General features: G+C 41.8%; 1 protein-coding gene across 10 annotated transcripts in view; it reads left to right on the top strand.

Moving 5' to 3' along the window:
- DDAH1 (dimethylarginine dimethylaminohydrolase 1) overlaps nt 1-22,771 on the top strand; it is a 231,930-nt gene that overhangs the window by 202,232 nt on the left and 6,927 nt on the right. For all 10 annotated transcript variants that reach the window (XM_057310506.1, XM_057310511.1, XM_057310508.1 and 7 more), the window contains one exon: nt 703-822. In XM_057310506.1, coding sequence (XP_057166489.1) covers nt 703-822 — 120 coding nt within the window. The remainder of the gene's footprint in view (nt 1-702; nt 823-22,771) is intronic.

Genomic DNA, 22,771 nt, shown 5'->3' on the forward strand with positions numbered 1-22,771 from the left:
ATTTCCTGCACAATAATGACTTTCACAGCGGAATCAAGCATCACTTGTACTTTTAGAACCTACTGTGTGCTGGAAACTGGGCTAAATATTGCACATACATCCTCTCAAGTTCCCTTTACTCCATTGATTTATTAATAAATAGGCTCACCAGACTGCTTAGGAAGCTCTTTTCCCCTTGAGGACGTGAGACTCTAGTTTGCACAGGCTATTCAGATATAGCCTTCCAGAGTAGCCCATTCCATGGATCAACCAGCAAAGTTAGCCGTTGACACAATCACACATCTGGAAGGAGGCTCTACACTTTCTTCTTAAAAGTAGTCATTATTGGGGTGCCTGGGTGACTCAGTCCGTGAAGGGTCCAACTCTTGATTTCAGCTCAGGTCATGATTGATCTCAGGGTCCTGAGATGGAGCTCTGCACCTAGCTCTGTGCTGGAAGTGGAGCCTGCTTAAGACTCTCTCTCTCCCTCTACTTCTGCCCCTCCCCACCCCCCAGGCACACGCTCATGCTCTCTTTCTAAAAAAAAAAAAAAAAAAGAAAAGGTAGTTTTTATTTAACTGGCAATACCAAAACCTACAGGTCCCAGTTTTTCTTCCAGATATCCAGGGCCCCCTGTAGCCTCCCTAGAAATAGCCATGTTTCAGGCAGGTTTAAATTGGTCTTAGAATTATTCTGAAGTGCCTGTTTCTATAACACACATAGGACTACGCAGTCTCCACAGTCCCGGTGGCTGATGCGTTGCATCTGAAGAGCTTCTGCAGCATGGCGGGGCCTAACCTAATCGCAATTGGATCCAGTGAATCTGCGCAGAAGGCCCTAAAGGTAGATACAAAACTATGCTCCTTCGAAATGCAGCAGGTAATGCCTGCCACATGGTTCTTCTAATTCTGTCTGCTGGGTGGGCGGCAAGTAGGACTGGCGGGACGAGAATAGGCTGCTACTCCAGCTTTCTCAGATCAACACCGTCGTGCCCTCACATTCTTTGGGAACCAGGAACACCTAAATGTAGGAAGAACTCTTCACCGGTGAACCATTCTTACTCCTACACCAGGTATCCTCGAAAGGCCATGATTTAGAATAAGAAATACCAAACACATCACAGTTATTTGCTCTGGGGAAAAGGAGGGCATGCCACCAATAGCACTTTTCTTAAGATAGTTGGTACACAAGCGTTTGTTATATTATTCTTACCCTTTTGTGTGTCTGAAATATTTCATAATAATCTTTTAGAAAGGCATGATTCAGAAGTACATAAAAAACTTCTTTGTTTGCATTTGGAATACTTCAGTTTTAGGACAGGAATTTGTTTCATTTCACAGGTGAGAATAGGAAAGCCCAGAAAAATTATGACGTGCCCAAATCACACAGCTAGGTCAAGAGTGGAAGTCACTGATAATGAGGAAAACCTTCCACTGCTGCAGTGCTTTACAGCCCAAAGACACTTTCCTTCTCTGTAGTACCCCCGCAAGATGACGGGGACGCTCCATCATGGCAAAGACCGTGTCTGTATTGCTCACCATTGTTCCCCTTCACACTTGGCCCATGGTGGGCCCTTAATTAATACTAGATGAATGGATGAATAAATAAATGAGAGAGGTGGTATTATTTCCATTTTGCAGATGAGAACTAATCAAATGACTCACCCAGGCCACAAGGCTAACACTAAATGGCGGGCTGCAATTACCAACCTTTCCTCACGATTTACTAAAGGACCAAAGACAGAAGCTCCTCTCGGGCAAAGAGGGGAAATCTGTGTGTCCCAAGGTACACAATTAATTTTCTTGCCCTTTTAGGTCTTCGCTCATTGCCCTCAGTGCTAGACTTGTGCATTTTGTCTGAGAAGAAATCATTGCCTTCCAATTGCTGATCTCCCCGCCGCAGTTCCTGCAGCTTCTCCAGCCAGCAATCCTGGCCGTTCCGTCTTCCTTTACTCCTACTGTATCTCTGATTGTATTTCTAGGACCTTTAACAATTGTTGCTAAACAGCCTGCCTCAGAACTTGAATTTGGCGGTTTTTTCTATGTTTCCTTTAGAGAATGTCTTTTGTTCTGCTTCATCTGGAAGGCTGTGTCCACTTTCCACAAATAGGAAAGGTGGTACCTTGAAAGAAAACATTTGGTGGATGGTATCGCTCGAAGGATCCAGGAGGATTATTTTTCTCCTCAGGGACTAACTGTGGTGTCCATCCGTGGCAGCCGGGTTGGTCAGCACATGCCTGAAATTGAATATAAGGGAAGGAGAGGGTTGAAGCTGGCCTATACTGTGCTCTTATGTTAATTAGCAGATGGAACGTCCTCTGGGTAGACGAATTACAAAAAGTAGCTCCATCTGCCATTCTGGGTAGACCAGATCCCTAACTTAAAGAACTTGGTCCCTAATTCCGATAGTTCCCTAACTTAAATAGTCTGGAGAAACTAACACATAACAAACTAAGAGATAATACAATATAATTAACTAGCAAAACTTTATATGAAGTAGCCCTGACTGCTATTCACAGGATAGGATGGAGCTCCTTGAGGGCTAGATATTCAGAGAGAACCTCATGGACAAAAATGGGGCTAGACGTGGGTCTTAAAGGATTTGGCAAGGTGGGATTCAGTGACACAGTGTTCCAGGTGGGGACACGGTATAGACAAAGACTGAGCCAGATACATACATGAGATTTGAGCAAACTAGTCCAACCAATAAAGAGTTTTCCTTTGGACTGCTAGAGATATGGCTGGATGGAGCAGGTGAAGTCTGAAGAGGTAGCGACTTAAAAGTGAGGAAGAAGATGAGTTTATCTCCATGAAGCAGGAGTCTGGGCTTCTGAACAGAAGGGTCTGTATTGCTTTAGAGATGTTGGACCACCATTCCTTTTGAAAAAAAGAAAAGGAAAGGGAAGGAAAGAAGGAAGGAAGGAAAGGAGAGAGGGAGGAAGGAGGGAAGGAAGAAAAGAAAGGGAAAGACGTTGCAATCAGAAAAGAAGACCACTGATAACCTAGAAAAAGAAAGCCAAGCCCCACGTCCCATTGTATGCCTTGGACTCACTACCATTTCTCCATTCATCTTTCCCATCTCATCATCAAGTCAAAACCTCTAAGATCACATCTTTTAAGGGCATCCTGTGTGGACTTTATAGTCCTCCTTCCTGTAGAGTTTATTTGAGTTAGTGTTAATAATGATGTTCACTCTATACTTGAATCCTTCTGTGTCAGAAGCTATAAATAATCCTCACTTACTGGAACAGTATTCACTCTTTGGAGATCATATTTTCCATCAGCAAATGTGCTCCCTAAACTGTGGGACCGTAGAGCTGGCAATTGCCCACCTGCCATGTTTCTAGCATCAAAAAGATTCTCTTACTTTGTAGTGAAAGCCGAGGAATAAACTGAATGGAAGAATAATGAGATCTCCATGCAGGCATGTTCTCATGTGGGAACTAGGTGGGTTGCTGAAATTCACATTTAGTGAGCTGAACTGTTTATGTATTTGAGAACAGTTTTGGCTTTTGTATTAGAAAAGTCAGTAGAATTGATAGTGTGGTAAGTTCTACTAATTTGGAGATAATACTGATATGGGTAGGAAGGAAGACAGATGGATAGAGACAGATCATTTGCACATAGTGAACACATATCGGTTTTATTTTTTCCATTTTATAGATGAAAATACTGAGATCTGATGAAATAAAACATTTCGAATATGATCTGGAATCAGATTTCCTGGGCCTTAATTCCCCCCCCCAATTGCCCACCCCACTGCATACTCATTCTTTTTCAACTGGAAAACTTTTCCCAATAATTTTGCCATAAATTTGCTTCAGCTGAGCTTCCTCTTTCTCCTCCCCTCTCTCCAACTACCCACCACCTCTTCCCATTCTTTTGCTGGCATGTCCAGGATCTGACCTGTGAGGAAAGATGTGAGTTTTGTCCCAGATGTCTGTTTTTCCCTTGCAAATCTTGATGTCTCTGTAGAGAAGCCCGTGACCACTTGGGCATCTCTTTGAAGGGCATAGCACTTAAATGGAGGTGAATTGTGCCTTCCTGTACCACACACTGAGAGCCTGAATACTTCCCACATCTGTCACTGCTTGCGGAATACTTGCCTCCTCCAGAGCCAGAAAACTACTTCTTACATATTCATGCAAAGCTGAGAGCCCAAGGGTTTCTGGATAGTCTTAGTGCATTTGAAACACTCTGTAATGGGTTGCAATCGATTCTGGGTTAATGAAGTGGGATCTTATGGAGGTAGTCATCATAACTGTCTAGGTTGTAGTAGATTTAATAGTGTGTGCATTGTATATTTAAACGAAATCATCAATCTAGGAGGACTTCAGCGACTCTCTGCTGAAAAGCCCAGAACACATTTTAATACAGGGCACATTTAATACACATTTAATACAGAGTATATTTAGTGAAGGGAAGGAAGAAAGGAGGACATATTATTACTTCATTTTACTGTTGATATGGGCAAGGTACTGGAAGTCAGGTTGATTTGAACAAAGACCTAAACACAGTTAACATCAAGTCTTATTCTAGAAATACTATTATCTAAGCAAAATCCATCTTCAGAGCAACCTGTCCATTCTATAGTTTTTTTCCCCACACTTTACATCATTCTGCACATGCCTCTGGGCATACCTTTATCCTGCCCTTCTAGCTATAAAAGAAAATAGTGTAAGATTAATTAATTCTTGCACAGGCCATATACTTACTGGTACTCTTGCAGAGGGAATGTTTGCCTTCTCAAAGATGATAAGAACTCCAGATGCTGCACATCTGTAACTGCTGGTCACAAAGAAAATTTGAGCAAAAGAAGTCAATCCCCAAGAAATACATATTCTTGGGACACCTGGGTGGACCAGTCGTTCAAGTGTCTGCCTTCAGCTCAGGTCATGATCTCAGGGTCCTGGGATTGAGCCCCACCCCGCATCCCCTTGGGCTTCCTGCTCAGCGGGGCGTCTGCTTCTCCCTCTCCCTCTGCCCTGCCCCCTCCGGTGGTGCTATGTCTCTCACTTTCTCTCTCTTTCAAATAAAATCTTTTTTAAAAAAATTTAAAAAGTAAAAAAATAAAGAAATACAATTCTATTATTTGATTCATTTGAACAGGAGACAAAACTATGCCATCAGCAGTCAGAATAGTGGTACTTTAAGGAGTGAGGGAGTCATGGTCCAGGGTGCTGCTTTGTATGTTTACTTTTAAAGTTTACAAAAATATGTATATAATGTATTATTGGAAGTGGGCTGAGATTAACTTACATAAATAATTTTCCAGAAGTGGGGTCTAACTCTCAAACCCCCGCTTTACCATGATTCTTGTCTTTACTGCAGACTAGCCTGTTTTTTATTTTATTAAGAAAAAAAAGACAAACTTTGTACCTCTTGAGCAACCTCTCCCCATTTTCCCTCCCCCTAGCCCTTACACCTTAAATATACACAAGCTTGAATTGTCAGTTCCGCCTCAGTAAAGTTGGGGAGGCAAAGGCACGGCAAAGAGTAGATTTGCACCACATCCCATCCATTTTTTCCTAGATCCATTCCAGGATCGACTTCCTTTCCAGGAACCTGGATTAATATCATGCTCTCTGTCGTAAGAGGACAGACCGTAATTCCTGCCCTCTGGAGGGACTCACTGTATTGATTTTTAACTCAATCTCCTTGGTAGCATTCAGTCCTCCAGTCAATTGGGGTGGGAGAGGAGAGAAAGGAAGGAAGGTGGACAAAGAGAGGGAGGCAGAGAAGGTGGGAAGAGGTGGAGGGAGTGACATTTAACTAAAACTTTCCCCAAACTAAGATGTGGCAGCTCCAAGCTGGAGGGGCCTCTGTGCTGACAAGTTGGGGGGCTGTGCCATCTGCTGGCCAGGCAGCCAGGAGAGCACCTTCCTAACCCCTTGCAGAAACCAGTTCTTTTCCCCTTTTGGCATCTGCAATTTTGTTTATTAGCCGTTTCTTATATTAATAATTTTCTTCTTTCGTATCACAATGAATTATTATTTTAAAACGCTTTCGATAGAAGTACTGAAAGGATGTGGTAAGAATTATGAGATCACCACTCTTTTATCTTTGTCATGTAAATGGAGCTGAAATCTAGTAAGTGGAATTCCAGTAGACTAGTAATTTTAAATTATGATGCTCATAATGTATCTTGATGGGAATGTCTTTTGGTTTCTTATCTACTTCCTGAAATAACTAGCTGCATTTGTAAGATTCCTTGAATGAGCACATGGGCTGCTTTGCAGCTAATTTAAATTGCATAGCATGAAGCATGTTTTTTCTTTTGAATGACTAACTATATAATAGAGGTCACTCAGACAGTATTTCCTCTCATTTTGACTCAGCTTCAGCATTGATTTCATGTCCAAAAATGTCCATGGTGTTTTATAAATGCTCATATTAAGAAAGAAGATGGAAAAACCCTTCGTATGTTTGGATTTTGTATGTTTTTTATTGCCTGGAATTTCCTTTGATGGCGACTGGAACAACAAATAGCAAAAAAACCGAAAGACAGAATGAGAGCTAACTGGTATCAACAGGGTGATTGAAATGGAAAAATAAAGACTCTGCGTTTGGAGTTGTTGTTGTCACAGGGAATTACAGTGTGTAGCCACAAGATTCCCCACTTTGGGTCTTTACTGTGAAACGCATGCTGACAATCCCATTGTGGGTTTAATTTAGTCTTATTATTTGCTTGTCTGTTCCAGTTGTATTCACCAGATCCACAAAACAATGATTTAAAAAAAAAAAATCTACCATGCCTGAATTAAGAAATTAACAGAAAACCAAATAGCCTCCGAGTTTGTAACAACTGTTGATGCTTCTTTTCCTGGCAGCAGTTGTCTTATCTGACGATATTCCCAGAGCTGTATGCCAACAAAGCTGGGGTGGCCAAAATGAAATACTTGGCATGATAGGGCCATAAATAATCTGAAGCTGTGAGACCAAAACAGCCATGCTGAATTTCAGCACCAGTTCCAAGGCAGGAAGAAGGCAAAATTGGCCAAGTAGGAGAAAGGGAATAATAATAATAGGGTTTTTATTCTCTCGAGCTTTCAAGAAAAATTTCAGAGAAAAAAAGAGGAAGAAATTACATTTAAAGTGCTGTTTATTCTGTCCATGATATGATGGGACATTGATAAATATTCAACAGACTGTGGGAAGTTATACGGGGAATTCAAGCATCTGTTGCATGGCCTTTGAACCCAAAACTCTTACTTACAAGAGAAAAGGCCTAAGTGACCTTAAATTAGTGGGTTTTAATGAAAGGTGTGGCTTAAAACCATCTGAGGTGCTTTCTGAAAACACTGCCCTGGACCTACCTCATGGGTCTGATTCACATGTGCATTTTTAAAAAGCTGCACAGCTTTAGAATTCTGAAGCACAGATGAATTGAGAGCCACTGCGTTCAAGGATTTCTGCAACTTCCAAAAGCACCTACTTAGAATCCTGAATAACACACCCTGAAGGAGCCAACCACTATGCATTACAGATGCAAAAGTATGTATTCCAAGTTGCAATAGAAGTAAGAAAGTGTCATGATTAAAGCCATCCAAAGCTAGAAACTCTTTACCTTTTTGCTGCCTGGAGGTCAACATGGTATAACTTAAAATATAATACCTTACTGGATAATAACTTGAATGCCATCATCCACTCCACTGGGCATGCAGAAATTCCTTATTAAAATACTCCAAATGACCAAAAAATTGCTGTTATCATTTTCTGAGGACAGGATATTTGCATTTGACTCATGTTCCCATACCCCCTCTCCCCCCACACACACACACAGAATGAGAGAGAGAGAGAGAAGTCTAACAGGACCTGATTTCCAGGTGTGAAAATTTGTGCCAAAGAGACAAAAAAGTTAAACTTTACACCCTTACTGATATTAAAGAAGAACTTCCCTTTAAAAATAATCGTATGTTGATTCTAGTAAAGAAGCATCGCTGTCTAAAGAGCCAAAGTGGCAATGAGGGTAAGCAAATTACTTAGAATCCCAGTTCATGGGTCGTCCTTCTGGCTCTGCCACCAGTTCTCCCTATGTGACCCTGTCTCCTGTACTCAGCCCCATCCTGAACGAACAAAGCTGAATCAGCCTCACTAGGGAATGAGAGCTTCAGTCCTTCCCATCGGAAGTTCCGGGCTGGACAGTTAAGGTGAAGGATTGTGTCTTGAACATGTGGATGTGCAAACACCTGAGAAAAAGTAGCAGCCATTTAATTTTAGAGCACCAGCCATAAGGATAGCTCCAAAGTGGGTTGACGGTTGACTCTTGACCATTGCGACATTGTTCTTTCAACGGCTAGAGGTGATGGGAGACTTGTGCTTAGCTGAATATCTTCATGACTCTTTGAGGATAGAAAACCACAGAAGACTCCAACATAATTCCGTTTCTCTTTGAGGAGGCATCAATTGAATATAACTATCAGATTGGATATCTAACAAGCATCATCCTCAAATATATACATAAAAATCCAATAGGAAAAAAAGGTGATGCTTTGGGGCACCTGGGTGGCTCAATCAGTTAACCATCTAACTCTTGATTTCGGTTCAGGTCGTGATCTCAGAGTCCTGAGATTGAATCCTGTGTCAGGCTTCAGACCCAGCTTAAGAGTTTCTCTCTCCCTCTCCCTCTCCCCCCCCCCCCCCACATGCTTGCACTGGCCCATGCTCGCTCGCTCTCTCTCCTCTAAAAAAAAAGGGGAGGGGTGAAGCTTCCAAAATCTCTCATTACTGTCCCTTTTGCAGAAAGAGTTTTTAAAAGACAGTAGAAAAAAATAAAACAGCAGGCGGTTGAATAGAGTCACAGATAAGCTTGAAACTCGAGCTTCCTGAGCACTGTCCACGAATCCTCTTTATTGAGCAGCAGCTCTATGAAAGATCCTGTCCCAAGCACAACGGACACTGAGATGAGTGAGAAACAGTCTCTGCCCTCAAGGCCCCTCTGGCTTAACTGAAGAAACAGAACAGGACATTAAAAGATAAATACTGTCAGTGTAACACAAGATAAATTGACTAGTAGGTGCAGGATTCTCCCAGAAAGGATAGGAGTTCCAAGGAGGGAGTGATCACAGGAGGTGGGAGTCCGAGTTCGAATGGACCAGAATGAACAACAAGCCTGTCGTAGAGACAGAGTGGTGATTGCAAACAGGACAACTGGGGGAATATCTATTTTATAATCAATAGACAGTGGCTGGAGCAAGGGCTGGAAGGGGGAGGTTTCTAGATATGAGTTGGGGCTGGTCCGAAGGCCAAGGAATGAGGGTTTTCTTGTCTGCAGGTTGTAGGGAGGCACTCAAAATTGTTTAGCAGACGTGTAAAAGCGGAAGGTGGTATTTAATGAAATAAATAAAGACGAACCAACTCTATCTGGCAGTATGCCTGTAATGATTTAACAGGCATAAAGATTAGGAGTAATAAAATCAGGTGCCATCACACAGTCCAGAAATAAAGAAGAGGAGAGTCTGGACTAGAGAAGTAGCTGTGAAAATAGAAAGGGCCGTGCAGAAGCTGAGTTCCATTTAGAGAAGGAACAGAACACTGCGACTGAGGGATTTGAGGGGCACAGGAGAAAAAAGGAGCAGATCAGCACTTTGACGGGTATTTATAGAACTCTGGAGCTGTACCGGGCCTTGTACTAGGTCCTAGGGGACAATGAGGAACAAAATGCCTTCAGAAATGACTACCAGATGGGGTGACTTTGGTGGAATTTTTGAAAAAGAGTTCCACCTCTCCCTGTCACCATGAACTCAGTCCTCCCCATCTACACAGGAACAAACCATAGAAAATCAGTGGGCAAGAGTATGTTGCGGGATTTCACTGACCTAGATTCACATTTTGGGAACTGAGCTATACTCAGACATATTCAACTGACAGTGGCTCGGGTAGACATCCCATGTCTAAGCTTGTAAGACACTAACGGGGTTGGCTCCCATTTCAGTTTCCACTGGCAGCAGTCAGTGGCTCATCCAAATTTGGAGTCTCTGTCCTTTATTCTTTTCCGTTTATTTTTTATCTTTATCTACTCACCCTAAAGCCATACCGAAAATCACTTAAACATTTACATGCCCTCCATCTCCAGCAGTGTCCTATTGTTTTTTTGGCTGAATTGAGTTGGCAAAAGACTGCCCCTCCCTTAAAAAAAAAAAAAAAAAAGAAAACCAGGACGATTATTGCGTCGTGGGCTGAAATTGTGCATCACAGCATGACCTATGTGACACTCTCAGCCATGCCAACACCAATACCCTTGATGCTGAAGGGATTAGGAAGTGTATCAGTTGAGCTAGAGGGAGGATGGTTGAGTTTTGGGTTACTGTTTCTCCATGGAAATCACATGTATTAAATGCCTTAGGTGTTGATGAGTATCCTATTGCATGGCTGAAGGTTAATGAAGCATATGGTAAACCATAGACACTAAATTAGAAGGAACATTTTAACCATGAAATAGTCTCCAGCCTCTAGGAAAACCATCCACATTATCTCATACAACACCAGAATTTGGACCATCCTTGGAAATAATGACATGCAAGAGAAACAAATTAAACTTGCCACCACCTTCCTGCAAAACCATTCCACTAGTATTATTACCCTGCTATTAATAATCACTTACTGCGATGCCTGGGTGGCTCAGTTGGTTAAGCATCTGACTCTTGGATTTGGCTCAGGTCCTGATCTCATGGCTTGTGAGATCGAGCCCCACATCGGGCTCCGTGCTCAGCGGGAATCTTCTTGCATATTCTCTCCCTCTGCTCCTTCCCCCGCTCACTCTCTCTCTCTCAAATAAAATAATCTTCTTTTAAAAAATAATCACTATCTTTCCTTTTATCTTTCAAAGTGTCATATTAGTCCAGCAATCTTTAAGAATATTTCTAAATCTACTTTTTGTTGATGGTCACTAGATGCTGCAGTTGGGGTCCCTTGTTGCTTAAACAGTATCTGTCTATAGATATAAAACAACAACAACAAAAAACGAAGCTTTGCAGATATGTTACAACAGCCATCCCGTTTCATCTCTTTCTGAAGTGGGATTAAGTTCAAAGCTGTAACCACATATCCAGAGGTGACTCATCATGTAGAGTTTCAACCCAAAAAAAGCCAATTGGAAGCTAAATGAAAGGTGTTGAATCTACTGCGTTTTGTGCACATTTCCTCATCACTCATTCGTTTTTCCATCCACACTCTGGCAAGTGATAAGAGCTCAATATTGCTCAATATGCAACTGCTAGTTGTTGTAATATCAGTAGCAGGAATCGTTCCTTTTAGGTGTAAAAATCATGTTAATTTATTTTGAGAAGTCTAAGCTCGTGGTTTTCAACTTTTAGTATACCCAAGAATCACATAAAGTGCACATTTGAAATGCACGTCACCTTCCTCAGATTCAGCGGGAGGAATTCTGATTCAGCAAGGCTGGGATGGAGCCCAGGAACCGCTGCGTGATTTGGATGTAGGTAATCCATAGATCACGGGGTGAGGAACACTGGCTCTGTCTGAAATTCACCAGATATCAGTTCCTACATTGGCATACGAAGGCAGGGGGAGAAAATTCATTCTAAACGTAAATTGCTATGTCCTTGAACAGAAAATGCCACCAATTATCATTCAGAATAATATCATACTGAGTAAAATAACTGGCACTTCAGAGGAATAGCTCTCATGTGAAAGAAAACAATGCAGAACTCCACTAGATTATTGAAATACAACTACTTACGAAGAGCCCACTTTTTGTCTAAAATGCTGTGTCTTTTTAAGGGAAAATGCTTACAGAGTAAAAGATAGAAATCATGTGTTCCATCTGTCTCTATTGATAACACTTGCATGTTAAAAGCAATGTATCTGAAGTGAGTTATTGCTCTAATTCTCATTAGGTGCATAGGCCATCAGACTTGAATAGAAAAGTCTACATTTCTTCTGAGCTCTGAAGTCCTGCGGCTTGAGAATAAACATGATACTAAACTCATCAAATGGGGGGAGCGCCTGGGTGGCTCAATCAATTAAGTGTCTGCCTTCAGCTCAGGTCGTGATCTTGGAGGTCCTGGGACGGAGCCCCACATCACAGCAGGGAGTCTGCTTCTCCCTCAGCCCCTCCCCCCCAACTCGTGTGCCCACGCACTCTCTCTCTCTCAAATGAATAAATAAAATCTTAATTCTTCCAGTAGGAATAGAAGAAGGAGGAGGGAAACCCAGATCTCTCTTTGGGTAAGAAGTTTGGTCCCATCCTTGAGCTTGTTAGGGAGAATTGGAGAAGAGCCTCTGGAGAGCAACCAAAGCTGGTAAAGTCCAAGATTCAGTGGCCAGTGTTGATTACACAGAAGGGTATGGCACAAGTGTTGATGGGCAACTCCTCTTTGCTGTTCAGTAAAGGTTGAACTCCAGTTGTGTCTTATAGGAAATCGCATTAGGAGACTTGAGAGGGATTTTAAGAGTTGCTGAAATGCTGAAATGCAGTGCTAAAAAGGACTCATTCACTCAGCATTCAGCAGATATGTACTGGGCATCTACCACACGCCAGGCACTGCTACAAAGTAGTGCACAAGGGGCCAACGGTGTGACTGTGCCTCCCTGGAAGCTTTCCAATAACCTGTCCTTCTGGGATGACTCGGGTAGCTTGACTTCATTGGATTCAAACAGTATGTCAATTGCCAAAGGGATCAAAATATATATAATGGCGATGTAAATATATATATTACTTTCTGAATCAGTTGATGACTGCCAGCTAGCTGTCGTTCCCAACTTCGTATTCCACCTTCCTTTTTATTAACTGAACCTTGTGTTTTAAATGAGCACGTTGCCACTTGGGAGAAAGTCTCCTTTGTGCTAGGTAGAACAATGAGACTAAGTATTGCCAATGAGAGAAAAGTAGAAGTGCTGGGTATGAAATCCAGGACCTGGACTGAAAGGGAGGAGATACACCTTTTTCCCCTTCCCGAATCTTGCTGCTTGAAAAAAGGATGTGGTGGTTGGAGCACCTGAGCTCTCATACCCCATGAGGACAGGGGTATGCTCTACCCCAGGTCTGGAAGTGCAAAAAGCTAGAAGGACCCTGGACACGTGATGACTGTCAAGTGACGACACTACACTATGACCTCAAAACTCCTCTCACATGAAAGAGAAATAAACTTTTTTTAAAGTCATTTTGGGGGGCAGGTCATTTCTATTATAGCCAAATTTCATCTATTTTAGTCAAATTGAGATAAAGGCTGTTTGTCTGCCTTATGCATTAAGAGAAAACTCAATTCAAGCTGCCAGAACAAGGGAGATTTATTGGTCTATGTAGTTTTAAAGTAATGCAGACTTTACAGTGGGTTTGATTGATCTGCTCAATGATGCCATCCAAGAACCAGAATCTTCTGTGTCTCTTCTCCACCTAACCCAGATGCACTTCATCATACAGCTGGCTCCCATTCAGGGGGCACAGTGACTGCCAACAGCTTCTGACTACATGTTTGCACACCTATATTCAGGGAGGCAGGACATTCATCTTCTCAGAAAAGTAAGGAAGCTTCTTTCGGATCTTGTCTATTCTTATTAGCCTGAATTGGTCATCTGCCCATCTTGGAACCACTGACTGTAAGCAAGGGCTGACTTACACTGGAATTACCATTTCCTGATTGCATGGAGACGTGTGGGGGCATCACAGCGAACTCTCAGGGGCACCATGGCCTATTTTAACATTTCAAAGACAGCACAGATATCACTGTCAGATAACACACACAATTCTACTGTTAGGTTGCTTGGATCTAAGTACTTCATAAACAAAAGTGTTAGGGTTTGAGGGGAAACCTTTTTTGGGAAGCAAGGAGAGTAGTTGTATTTTGTTTGTTTATTTTGGTTGTGGTTTGGTTTGGTTGGCCTCAGGACACCATGGGTTCTACGAACCAAGAAAGGAACCTCTAGCCCAGAGTCAGGTAGAATTAACTTGCGCTGATTATGTGGACTACAGAGAGCTGTGTAGATATACAAATGAAAAGTGGGGTAGTAACTAAGAAAGCAGAGAATAAATGTTGGGGGAGCGACCACAATGTTCACCAGACCCTCAGAAGAGCTCAACCCTGACTTGCTCTTAGGGAGGGAATTATCTTGGTTTAGGAAAATACGATAGGTCCTTTAGGGTGAAAGGTGTGATCCTTGAAGGCTTGGGGTCAGCAGACAATACAGCAAAATAGAAAGCAAAAATGTCCTTTGTTAGAAGCACTAGGAATGGGGAGAAAGGGAGTGAGAAGAGGCCCCAGCCACAAGACAGGGTTGTCAACTCTTTGAAGAACACCAGCATTCGGTATTCGATTTTAAGTGTTCATATAACTGCAATACTCCAACCTGCCAAAACTGAGAAAAATCTATTATCCTATGTGAAAAGGGTTTTTTGAGGCAATCAAAGAAAGACTGAAGTCCCTGCCTACGTTGACGTGGTTGAAAAGATGGTACGTGTAGAATAACTGTATCTCTGAATGGATCTAATTCACTGGAAGCTGGGGCCAGAGGTAACATGAGAATATAAGGCCCCCCTTTCCCCTCTCCCACTCTATCCCCAAGACTGGTAGAAATTATTGGTAGAAATAATTACAGAATAGTGGTTCTCGATCCTGTCTACATATTAGAGTCACCTGGGGGTGGGGGGATGTTTAAAAAGAAATACTGATGTTTTGTCTTACTCCAGACCAAGTAAATAAAAATTCTCAATGATTGGGACCCAGAAATCTGTACTTTTTAAAAAGCTCTCCAGATGATTTTAGTCTATAAGCATGGTTGAGGACCACTGACCTAGGATATTACATAAATCAAGGAACAGAGGTACAAGACATTCTTATTTAGATCTTGAAGAGAAGAGAGACCCCTCAAAGTGGAGGTGGAAGAGAGGGCAAGGGAGGAGTTGACATTGTGCCTTCTTGTCCCACTTAAATTCTCTCCACCAACCTAAGACCAATAGAAAAGCCTGGACTGAGTCAGGAGAGCTAGGATCTAGTCCTCACTTTGCACTTCACTAACTTTGTATGCTTTTAGCTAAGTCAATTAATTTTTCATCTCTGAATCTCTGTAAAAGAGAAGTGGACTTGATAATTTCCAAATTCGTGCCTAGTTCTCAAACTTATGATCCTTAGTATTCTATAAAATGACATCACTTCCTCAGCTGCTCTGAGTACTTTATCAACATTCACTGTCTGACGCTAGCAAAGACCACTCCAGAAGGAAACCAAGGTTTCTCCCCAACCCACACAAGAGTAGGCAAGGTGGGGATGGCTGCTTTCTTCATTGGCCAGGGTTTGGTTGTAGTCATTTACAGGGTATTTCGGTTTCTGGGAAAAGATATATGGGGACAACAGCTGTTTTCTTAAACACTTATCCCTTTCTTTTCAGGGCTCTTGTTAATTCAGAGGAAGAATAGAAGAGTAAATAGTATACTTATTTGGAAATTTGATTTCTTTCTTTTTATGGTTGTTTTTCCTTCTTCTTCCCATAAATATCTGCTCTTCTGCTAAAATATAAATAAATTTGATGACTTTCTCCTAAAAACAGTGGTTTTCAACCAGAGGCAACTTTGCCCCCCAGGGGACGTTTGGTAATGTCTGGAGATATTTTTGTTGCAACATGGTGGGTGGGAGAGTGGACGCTCCTGGCACAGTACATAGAGACCAGGGCTGCTGCTAAGCCTCCTACAAGGCACAGGACAGCCCCCATAACAAAGGATGATCTAGCCCAAAATATCAATGGTGCTAAGGTTGAGAAACCCAGTCCTAAAATGTGAATGAGATTTGTCAGCCCTGTTTCACAGTCACTTTAATTTCTGAGCATATCATGGTTAAGGTACTTAGCCTGATTAGGGGCGGCAGTGACTCCTGAACGTCAGGTAGCCCACGCCAGCAAGAGGGCTTTCAGGAGCCAGGAACTCAACAGCCATACAGTCCCGGTGTTCATTGGATTTTTGTATAACATTATTTTCAGGTATTGGAACTACTTCGTATACATGGACGAAAAGGAAATAAATGTGAGATGATCACAGAAATCAAATAACAAGGCCGCATGTAATGGCCTCTAGCAATTTTCATTACCAGCCTTTGAGGGACGTAGGGTTGGGGCCTCTGAATTGCGATGTTCAGGGTCCTTTACTGACAAATTCAGTGGGGGTAAGTGGATTTTGTTTTGAGTGTGTATGTTTTTAAAAAAGATCTGAGGAACTCATGTCAAACTTTTAATAGTGGTTACCATAGAGTAAGGGGGAAGAGAGAAGAGTAAGATGGGGCAGAGAGGGGAGAAAGAAAACTTCAATTTTTTAAAATCAGCTTTATTGAAATATAATTTCCATATAATAACATTTTATTTCCATACAATTCACACTTCAAATGTACAATTCAATGAGTTTTGACGAATGTATACAAGTTGTTTTTAAGTCCAATAGAACTTTAACTTTTCATAGTTGAATCTTTTACAAGAAGCTTATGTTTTATCATTTTGTTCATAATTAGGTTTTTTTTGTTTATAATTATAACATGTTTTTTGAAGAATTGTTTGAAATTATACACTCCTACCTCACCTCATTTTGCAAAAGTGGCTTACGAAGATGCATGAAGGATTGCAAAATAACCAGAAATAAAAAGGTAAGATGACTTAAAAGGAAAACAGCGATTTAACGTGGAGCCAAAAGGTCCCTGGGTGGCTCTGTCAGTTAAGCATCTGACTCTTGATCTCAGCTCAATTCTTGTTCTCAGAGCCATGAGTTCAAGCCCCACACTGGGCTCCATGCTGGACATGGAGCCTACTTTAAAAAAAAAAAAAAAAGAGGCTGTAGGGCTACTTAAAGTAACTTTCTATGAAGAGCCAGCTTATGCTAACATCCAGGAACCAAGTCTTATGAAACGATGAAGTCTCCTGTGTAGGACAGTGGTTTGCTGGAGTCAGCTTCTACCAGCTTACAAAAGCTGATTGTTAAATTTTCAGGTATTTTGGGACACCTGGGTGGCTCAGTTGATTAAGCGACTGCCTTCAGCTCAGGTCATGTTCCCCTGGGGATCGAGCCCCACGTCAGGCTCCCTGAGCTGCTCAGCAAAAATCAACAGAAGCATTCTGTTGTGAGAATCAGTTGGCAATATGAAATTTATATGCAAGAGAATTGACCGTTTTATTATTATTTATAAATTATATGCTGCCCATCCTTCATATCCGTAAAATTTATAATAAATGTATGTGGGTATATTATGCATGTATTTTTCCCTACATTTACCAGCACACTACTGCCTGGAGCTAAAAATCTCAGAGTACTGAGCATACATTAAAGATTTTTTTTTAACCACCTAGGTTAAAATAATTGGCGGCCCCAGTGATGATTTTCTTCATCTTGTTCCGGGGGGGAAAAAAGGCACTCTCTTTCATGAGGACAGATTCTCTAATCCTAAGGCAACCCTTTCGCAATGGCCAAGTAGACTGGGCAGAGGATTTTGAAGGACTCTAAAGCAAAGCAAGCACAGTTATTGTAAAAGAAAATTTAAATGCATGCCCTACTGATGAGCTAGCCAAGGAATATTTGCTCATATAGAAAATAAGCACTAATCCACCAGTGGTAGAGCCAGACTGAACAGGACTGATCCTGGGCATCATTGCAAAGTGTGTGTGTTTGGCCATTTCTCCTCTCTCACTCGGGAGCCTGTTCCTCTGTTCTCTAGAAGCGATAATGCCTCTTTATCCACTGTCTTTTTCCATTCCGAAAGGCTTTGCTCTTCTTTCATCTACTTAAAGAACAGCTTTAAGAAAACCAATCCCTGTAGTTCAGTAGAGAACTCAGATGGCTTCAGGAGCCAGACCTTCTCCATCTAAAAGCATTTAAATGCAAACTTTTAAAAATATATGCATGTCGGGCTCCTGGGTGGCTCAGTGGGTTAAGCATCTCCCTTCAGCTCAGGTCATGATCCCAGGGTCCTGGGATCGAGTCCCACATTGGGCTCGCTGCTCAGTGGGGAGTCTGCTTCTCTCTCTCCCTCTATGCCTCCCCCACCCCGCTCACTGTCTCTCTGTGTCTCAAATAAATAAAATCTTTAAAAAAATAAAAAATAAGAATATATGCATGTCACGTAAGTTGTATCTACAGGAAAAATCAACCCAAAGGCTGCAAGTTAGTGAGCTCAGAGTCTAGTCTTTGAAGGGATATTGGAGAGGAGGTAGTTTGGTGTGACAGGAAAAAGGTAGGCATTTGGAGGTTGATGTACCTGGACTTGAATCCTGGATTTACTGTGTTAACATGTGACCTTAGACAAATTACTGAATTTCTCTGAACCTTGGTTTTCTCATTTGTAAAAATGAATAATTGTGAGAAATGAATGAAGAACCACCAATAAACAGAATGTAGCTCAATAAATACTCCAGTTGTCTCTTGCTGTCAAATGATACAGGCAACCTAGAAGATCCCCAAGTCCCCAGTAACCAAGGGAATTAATTTTTGAAGGTGGATTTAGGTGCAGGTATCTGGGGAAGCATAGCCAGGGCATGACGTCAATATCTAAGTAGGCAACAAGATATATCTTTATGAACAGGACTGTGGGAGACCTGTTTCTGCCACAGAGCTAGTCTTAAAGAATGCATGGGCAGGGGTTAGAAGGGAGGTAGGATCCCAGATTTTGCATTTTGGAAGGGGTGCTTTGGTCTGAATTTCTTTTGCTCTACACCCCTGAAATTAGAAAATGAGAACTGTGACTCACCCAGAGAATCTCTCTTGTTCCTCCTGCCTATGCCATGCTCCTTAGCCCTCCATAGAGCTCAGAGTGGCCCTCTAATGAGAGGGTAAGAGTTTTTCCCAGCCTTCCACAGTAACCATTGTTTTTGAGGATCCCTTCCAGAAATGGTTCATGTGCTTTGTGGTTGTAGTTTGAAGGACAGAAGGACAGAATTTCATCCCCGTATTCAGGTGGGCCTTATGACCTGAACAAAAGCAGCAACTCCAAATATGAGAGAGAATTTGTGGAGGAAATGGCAGTTAGCTTCGAAGGGAATATTTGGCGTTGAAAGCTGGCCCAGATTTAACTGAAAGGAACCATGTTACTTTGTTCTTAGGATCTGTTATAGCCCATCAATTCAGAGAGGATGTTTAACAGACAACCTCTCTCAGATTCTGTTCATTTTGAGCTGATCCATGGAAATATTCATAAAAAAATTGAAACCATAATAGTTCTAGAATATTATCCATAGCTATATTGACTCAGCCTTAAAAAGACCGGGCTTAATGCCTAGTAAATTGTCAGCTCTCAATAAACTCTTGATGGACAGATAAATAAGTGAATGAATGATTTTAGATATACAGTAGTAACAAAAAGTGTGCTTCAGAATCACGTATCATATATCTCAATAGAATCTATAAACTGTCCCTTTTAACATTGGCTGTTCTGATATGTTGATATGGGTACATATGTATATTTCATAATGATCAATTATGAATGAGCCAAACATGCTCTGAATATTTCCTAACCATCTCTAAATACCTTCTATACACCTTTCGGTATTTGACCCATAAAAGTCCTAAACTGTTCTGTGAAACAACATAGCCCAAGAATTTTTTTTCAATAATTGATGTAATACAAAGAAACCATGAGTAACAAGTGGGAGAATGTAGCTGCCTTCCAGCCCTTTGAATGAGAAAATTCCCAGAAATGCTGGAAACTGCCGGAAATGCCTGGTTGTTAATGCAACTAGCCATGCAAATTCTCTTGGGCTGGAAGCCAGACGTTTCCCACTCTATTTTGTGACAGCTCCACTCTGGGGAGCAAGGCGGATTCCTCCAAACCAGCAGCTGTGTAACAGAGCACGATGATTCGGCCAACATGGTTCTCAGAGCCGTTTCCACTCTGCCGCGTGCCTTCTTCATTAAGGGAGTGCCTGTAATGGAAGTGAGGTTGACTTTCTTTTTACTGCTAGCATCCCCTTCGTGTGCTTGTCCTGCCTTAAATTATAGATTGTCATCTCCTGAAGGAAGAACCTGCAGCTAAATTATCTTTGGGTGTCTCTTTCCCACCTCTCGCTGTCATCATGCCTAGCCCCAGGGTGGCCCTCCACAGAGAACTGTTGGATTGAACCCAACACCAACTGTGTCCAATCCCAAAAATACTCTGTTTTACACAAAGTGGAATAATGCCTTTGAGAAGTAGCACAAGTCAGAAATGGCATTTAGAGCACGGACTTGACTTCTCAGATCTTTCTCTAAAGCCGTGTTGAACTCAGTGGGTATTATCCAGAGTCTAGGGCCTCTCAGGAATTTAGAGTGTCCATAAAGGGTTTAGGTGCTTTCTCCTTTCCATTCTGGCTTGGGGCACAGTGAGAAACAGGAAGTCGGTCCCCTGGGGTTAAAAGAACACTTTACACAGAGCTCTGGAGCAATACACCACCTCCACCCTTTTTTAGGAAAAAATGCTGGCACATAGAACTGAACAGCCAACAGCCACATTCTCAAGATACTTGAAATGATGCTCATCTTTTAACAAAGGCTTCTGTGCATCCACAAAGAGCAAACAAAACCTGCCCCTCCCCTCACTGTGGCTGCATCTCTGTCCCCGGGAGCCGGAGCTCTTTGAGGCACAGCCTTGCCAGGCTGGCCCTGAGCACATCCTCACAGCGCCGGTTCCAACAGCAGAGGAAAGATGTTAGAGACAGTCTCCTGAATCTTTTCCTGTGTGTTCCTCTGCAAATGGTGAGCACCCTGCCTTGTGTATAGCCGTGTATTTCCTGAGCCCAGCTATGAATAAATGGCCAGCTGTCTTATTCAGACAATAGCAACATATACGAGAAAGAAAAACAATCACTCTCACAGGAAAAGAGAAACCTGTTCTTTGTTCCAGAACACGGAGACTCTTGGTATTTAGAATAAGCACCTTTGGCTTTTTCAAGAAAAAAACGATGTATTTTTTGTTTAGTATTTATAGTTACCACTTCCTAAGTTCTTTTCATTTAGAAAGACTACGCCTGACGTAGCTTTTGTATTTTCTTCTTTCCACAGTTAAACATAACCCCTCACTGCTCCCAATGGGGCCTGTTCTATTGTTAAAAGTCATTTCCCTAGGCACATTTTTTAACCTGTCTTAAAATGATAACCATGGGGCCTTGATAAATTGATTGAAAAACTTCTCCTAAGGTGGCTTTGTTAAGACATTTATTTTTAAGAGTAACTCTTGGTAGAATTTATCAGTGAATTACTTTATCTAATCCCAGTGTTAAATTATTTCCCTGCCAAGGGTATTATCATTCCTTTCCTGACAACAATGAAAAAAATGTAACTATCCTCAAACAATGCTAGGTTGGTACTAGCCAGTAATTTTAAGAATACTCCCACCAGAAGCCATAAATTATAATAAGGTCTGGAAAAGAGAGAAATACCAATGACTGAGAAAAAGCAGTGATTACAATTTCAAATAAATGTCATTAACTGAAGAACAAAGCAAACACAGAGGAACCAAAGAGGCAGAATTGTTCCCTCACGGAGCTGGGGGTGGGGGATGGGAGGGAGGGTGGAAAAAGGTGGCACCCAGGTAAGTAAAGCACCCCAAGAATGGAAATATAAAGTCTTCATTACTCAGAAGAAACTGGGCAGTTTCGGAAGTAGGCACAACCTTGGAGATTTTAATTTGTTCCCTCACTGATAAACAAGAAGTCAGCACTGATAACGCTCCTTGATAACACTTCCTCTGGAATGTACAACATTCCATGTTTCTGCTTCTTAGTCACTCCCGGACATGCATGAGTCAGACTAAGATGTGGGGAAATTGCCAGGCTGCTCGTGGGACCATTGAAGGTAGAGTCAGGCCCGTAGGTGTGATCTTGCCTCCTTCTTTCTCTTTCAATTCAGCTTACAGTCTGAGTGATAGGTGATTTCTTTACCTTTGGATAAAGAATGTAGTGAATCATCTGTAGACCGTGAATTAAACTGGAAAACCAACTGGCATCTCTCTAGTGCTTATGAATGGTGGGCGCAATTGGTCTGAATGTGATGGACCAAAACATGCTGCCCACAATTCTCCCAGTGGCTTAGAAAATTAGGTCAATGGAAATATTCAGTTTTCTGGATTTTGTTTTCTTTGTGTCTAAGCTTGACCAGGTAACTATGGCTGTACGTACCGTGTTTTAAGGATCTTTGTCCTACTTAGTAAGCCTACTGAGGTCCTACTTAGTAATAAGCCTCTGGCCCCGGAAACTGTCTCCTGGTGGTCTGGAAGAAATCCTGAATTTCTCGGGTAAACGCGATCTAATCCACATGAAGGATGACAGTCAGTTTTAGCGGTAAATGAGCAGACTAGCCATCTTGGCCCACCTTCAATAACACATAATAAGTAGAGATTCAGACATAGTGCAATCCTATTCCCTGCACCCAGAAAGAAACATGCTGGCCAGACTGACCAAGAATGATTGCTGAAAAGTTTCATAAATCTTAACTTGCGTGTTGCGTTTAGAGACAGCTCCACTTATATCTTAAAGACATCCATCTGCCGATGGGGCTTCTGGACCACTTTACTAAATCACAGGTCACAAACTGACAGAGACATATGTATGTTCGGTTTGGTATACACAAGGTTTTTTTCTTTTCTTTCTTCGTTTTAATGCTTTCAGGTGCTGCAAACTGTCTAGTTTGCCCCAGGCCCACCACTCCATATTATGTTACATCCAGGATCATTCGGGTTAGGGTCACAGAGTATAGCATAAGGAAAAAGCCAAACATTGGCCTCACTGATTTAGCCCCATTCACATTAATTAATGAATTGTATTTCTTTTTCTGGATGAAGACCATACCTTGTTTTATATATGCAGTTGTTCACATATATAAACTGTGAACATCTCAG

Source organism: Ursus arctos, unplaced genomic scaffold (assembly GCF_023065955.2).
Source record: "Ursus arctos isolate Adak ecotype North America unplaced genomic scaffold, UrsArc2.0 scaffold_12, whole genome shotgun sequence".
Classification (NCBI taxonomy): Eukaryota; Metazoa; Chordata; class Mammalia; order Carnivora; family Ursidae; genus Ursus; species Ursus arctos.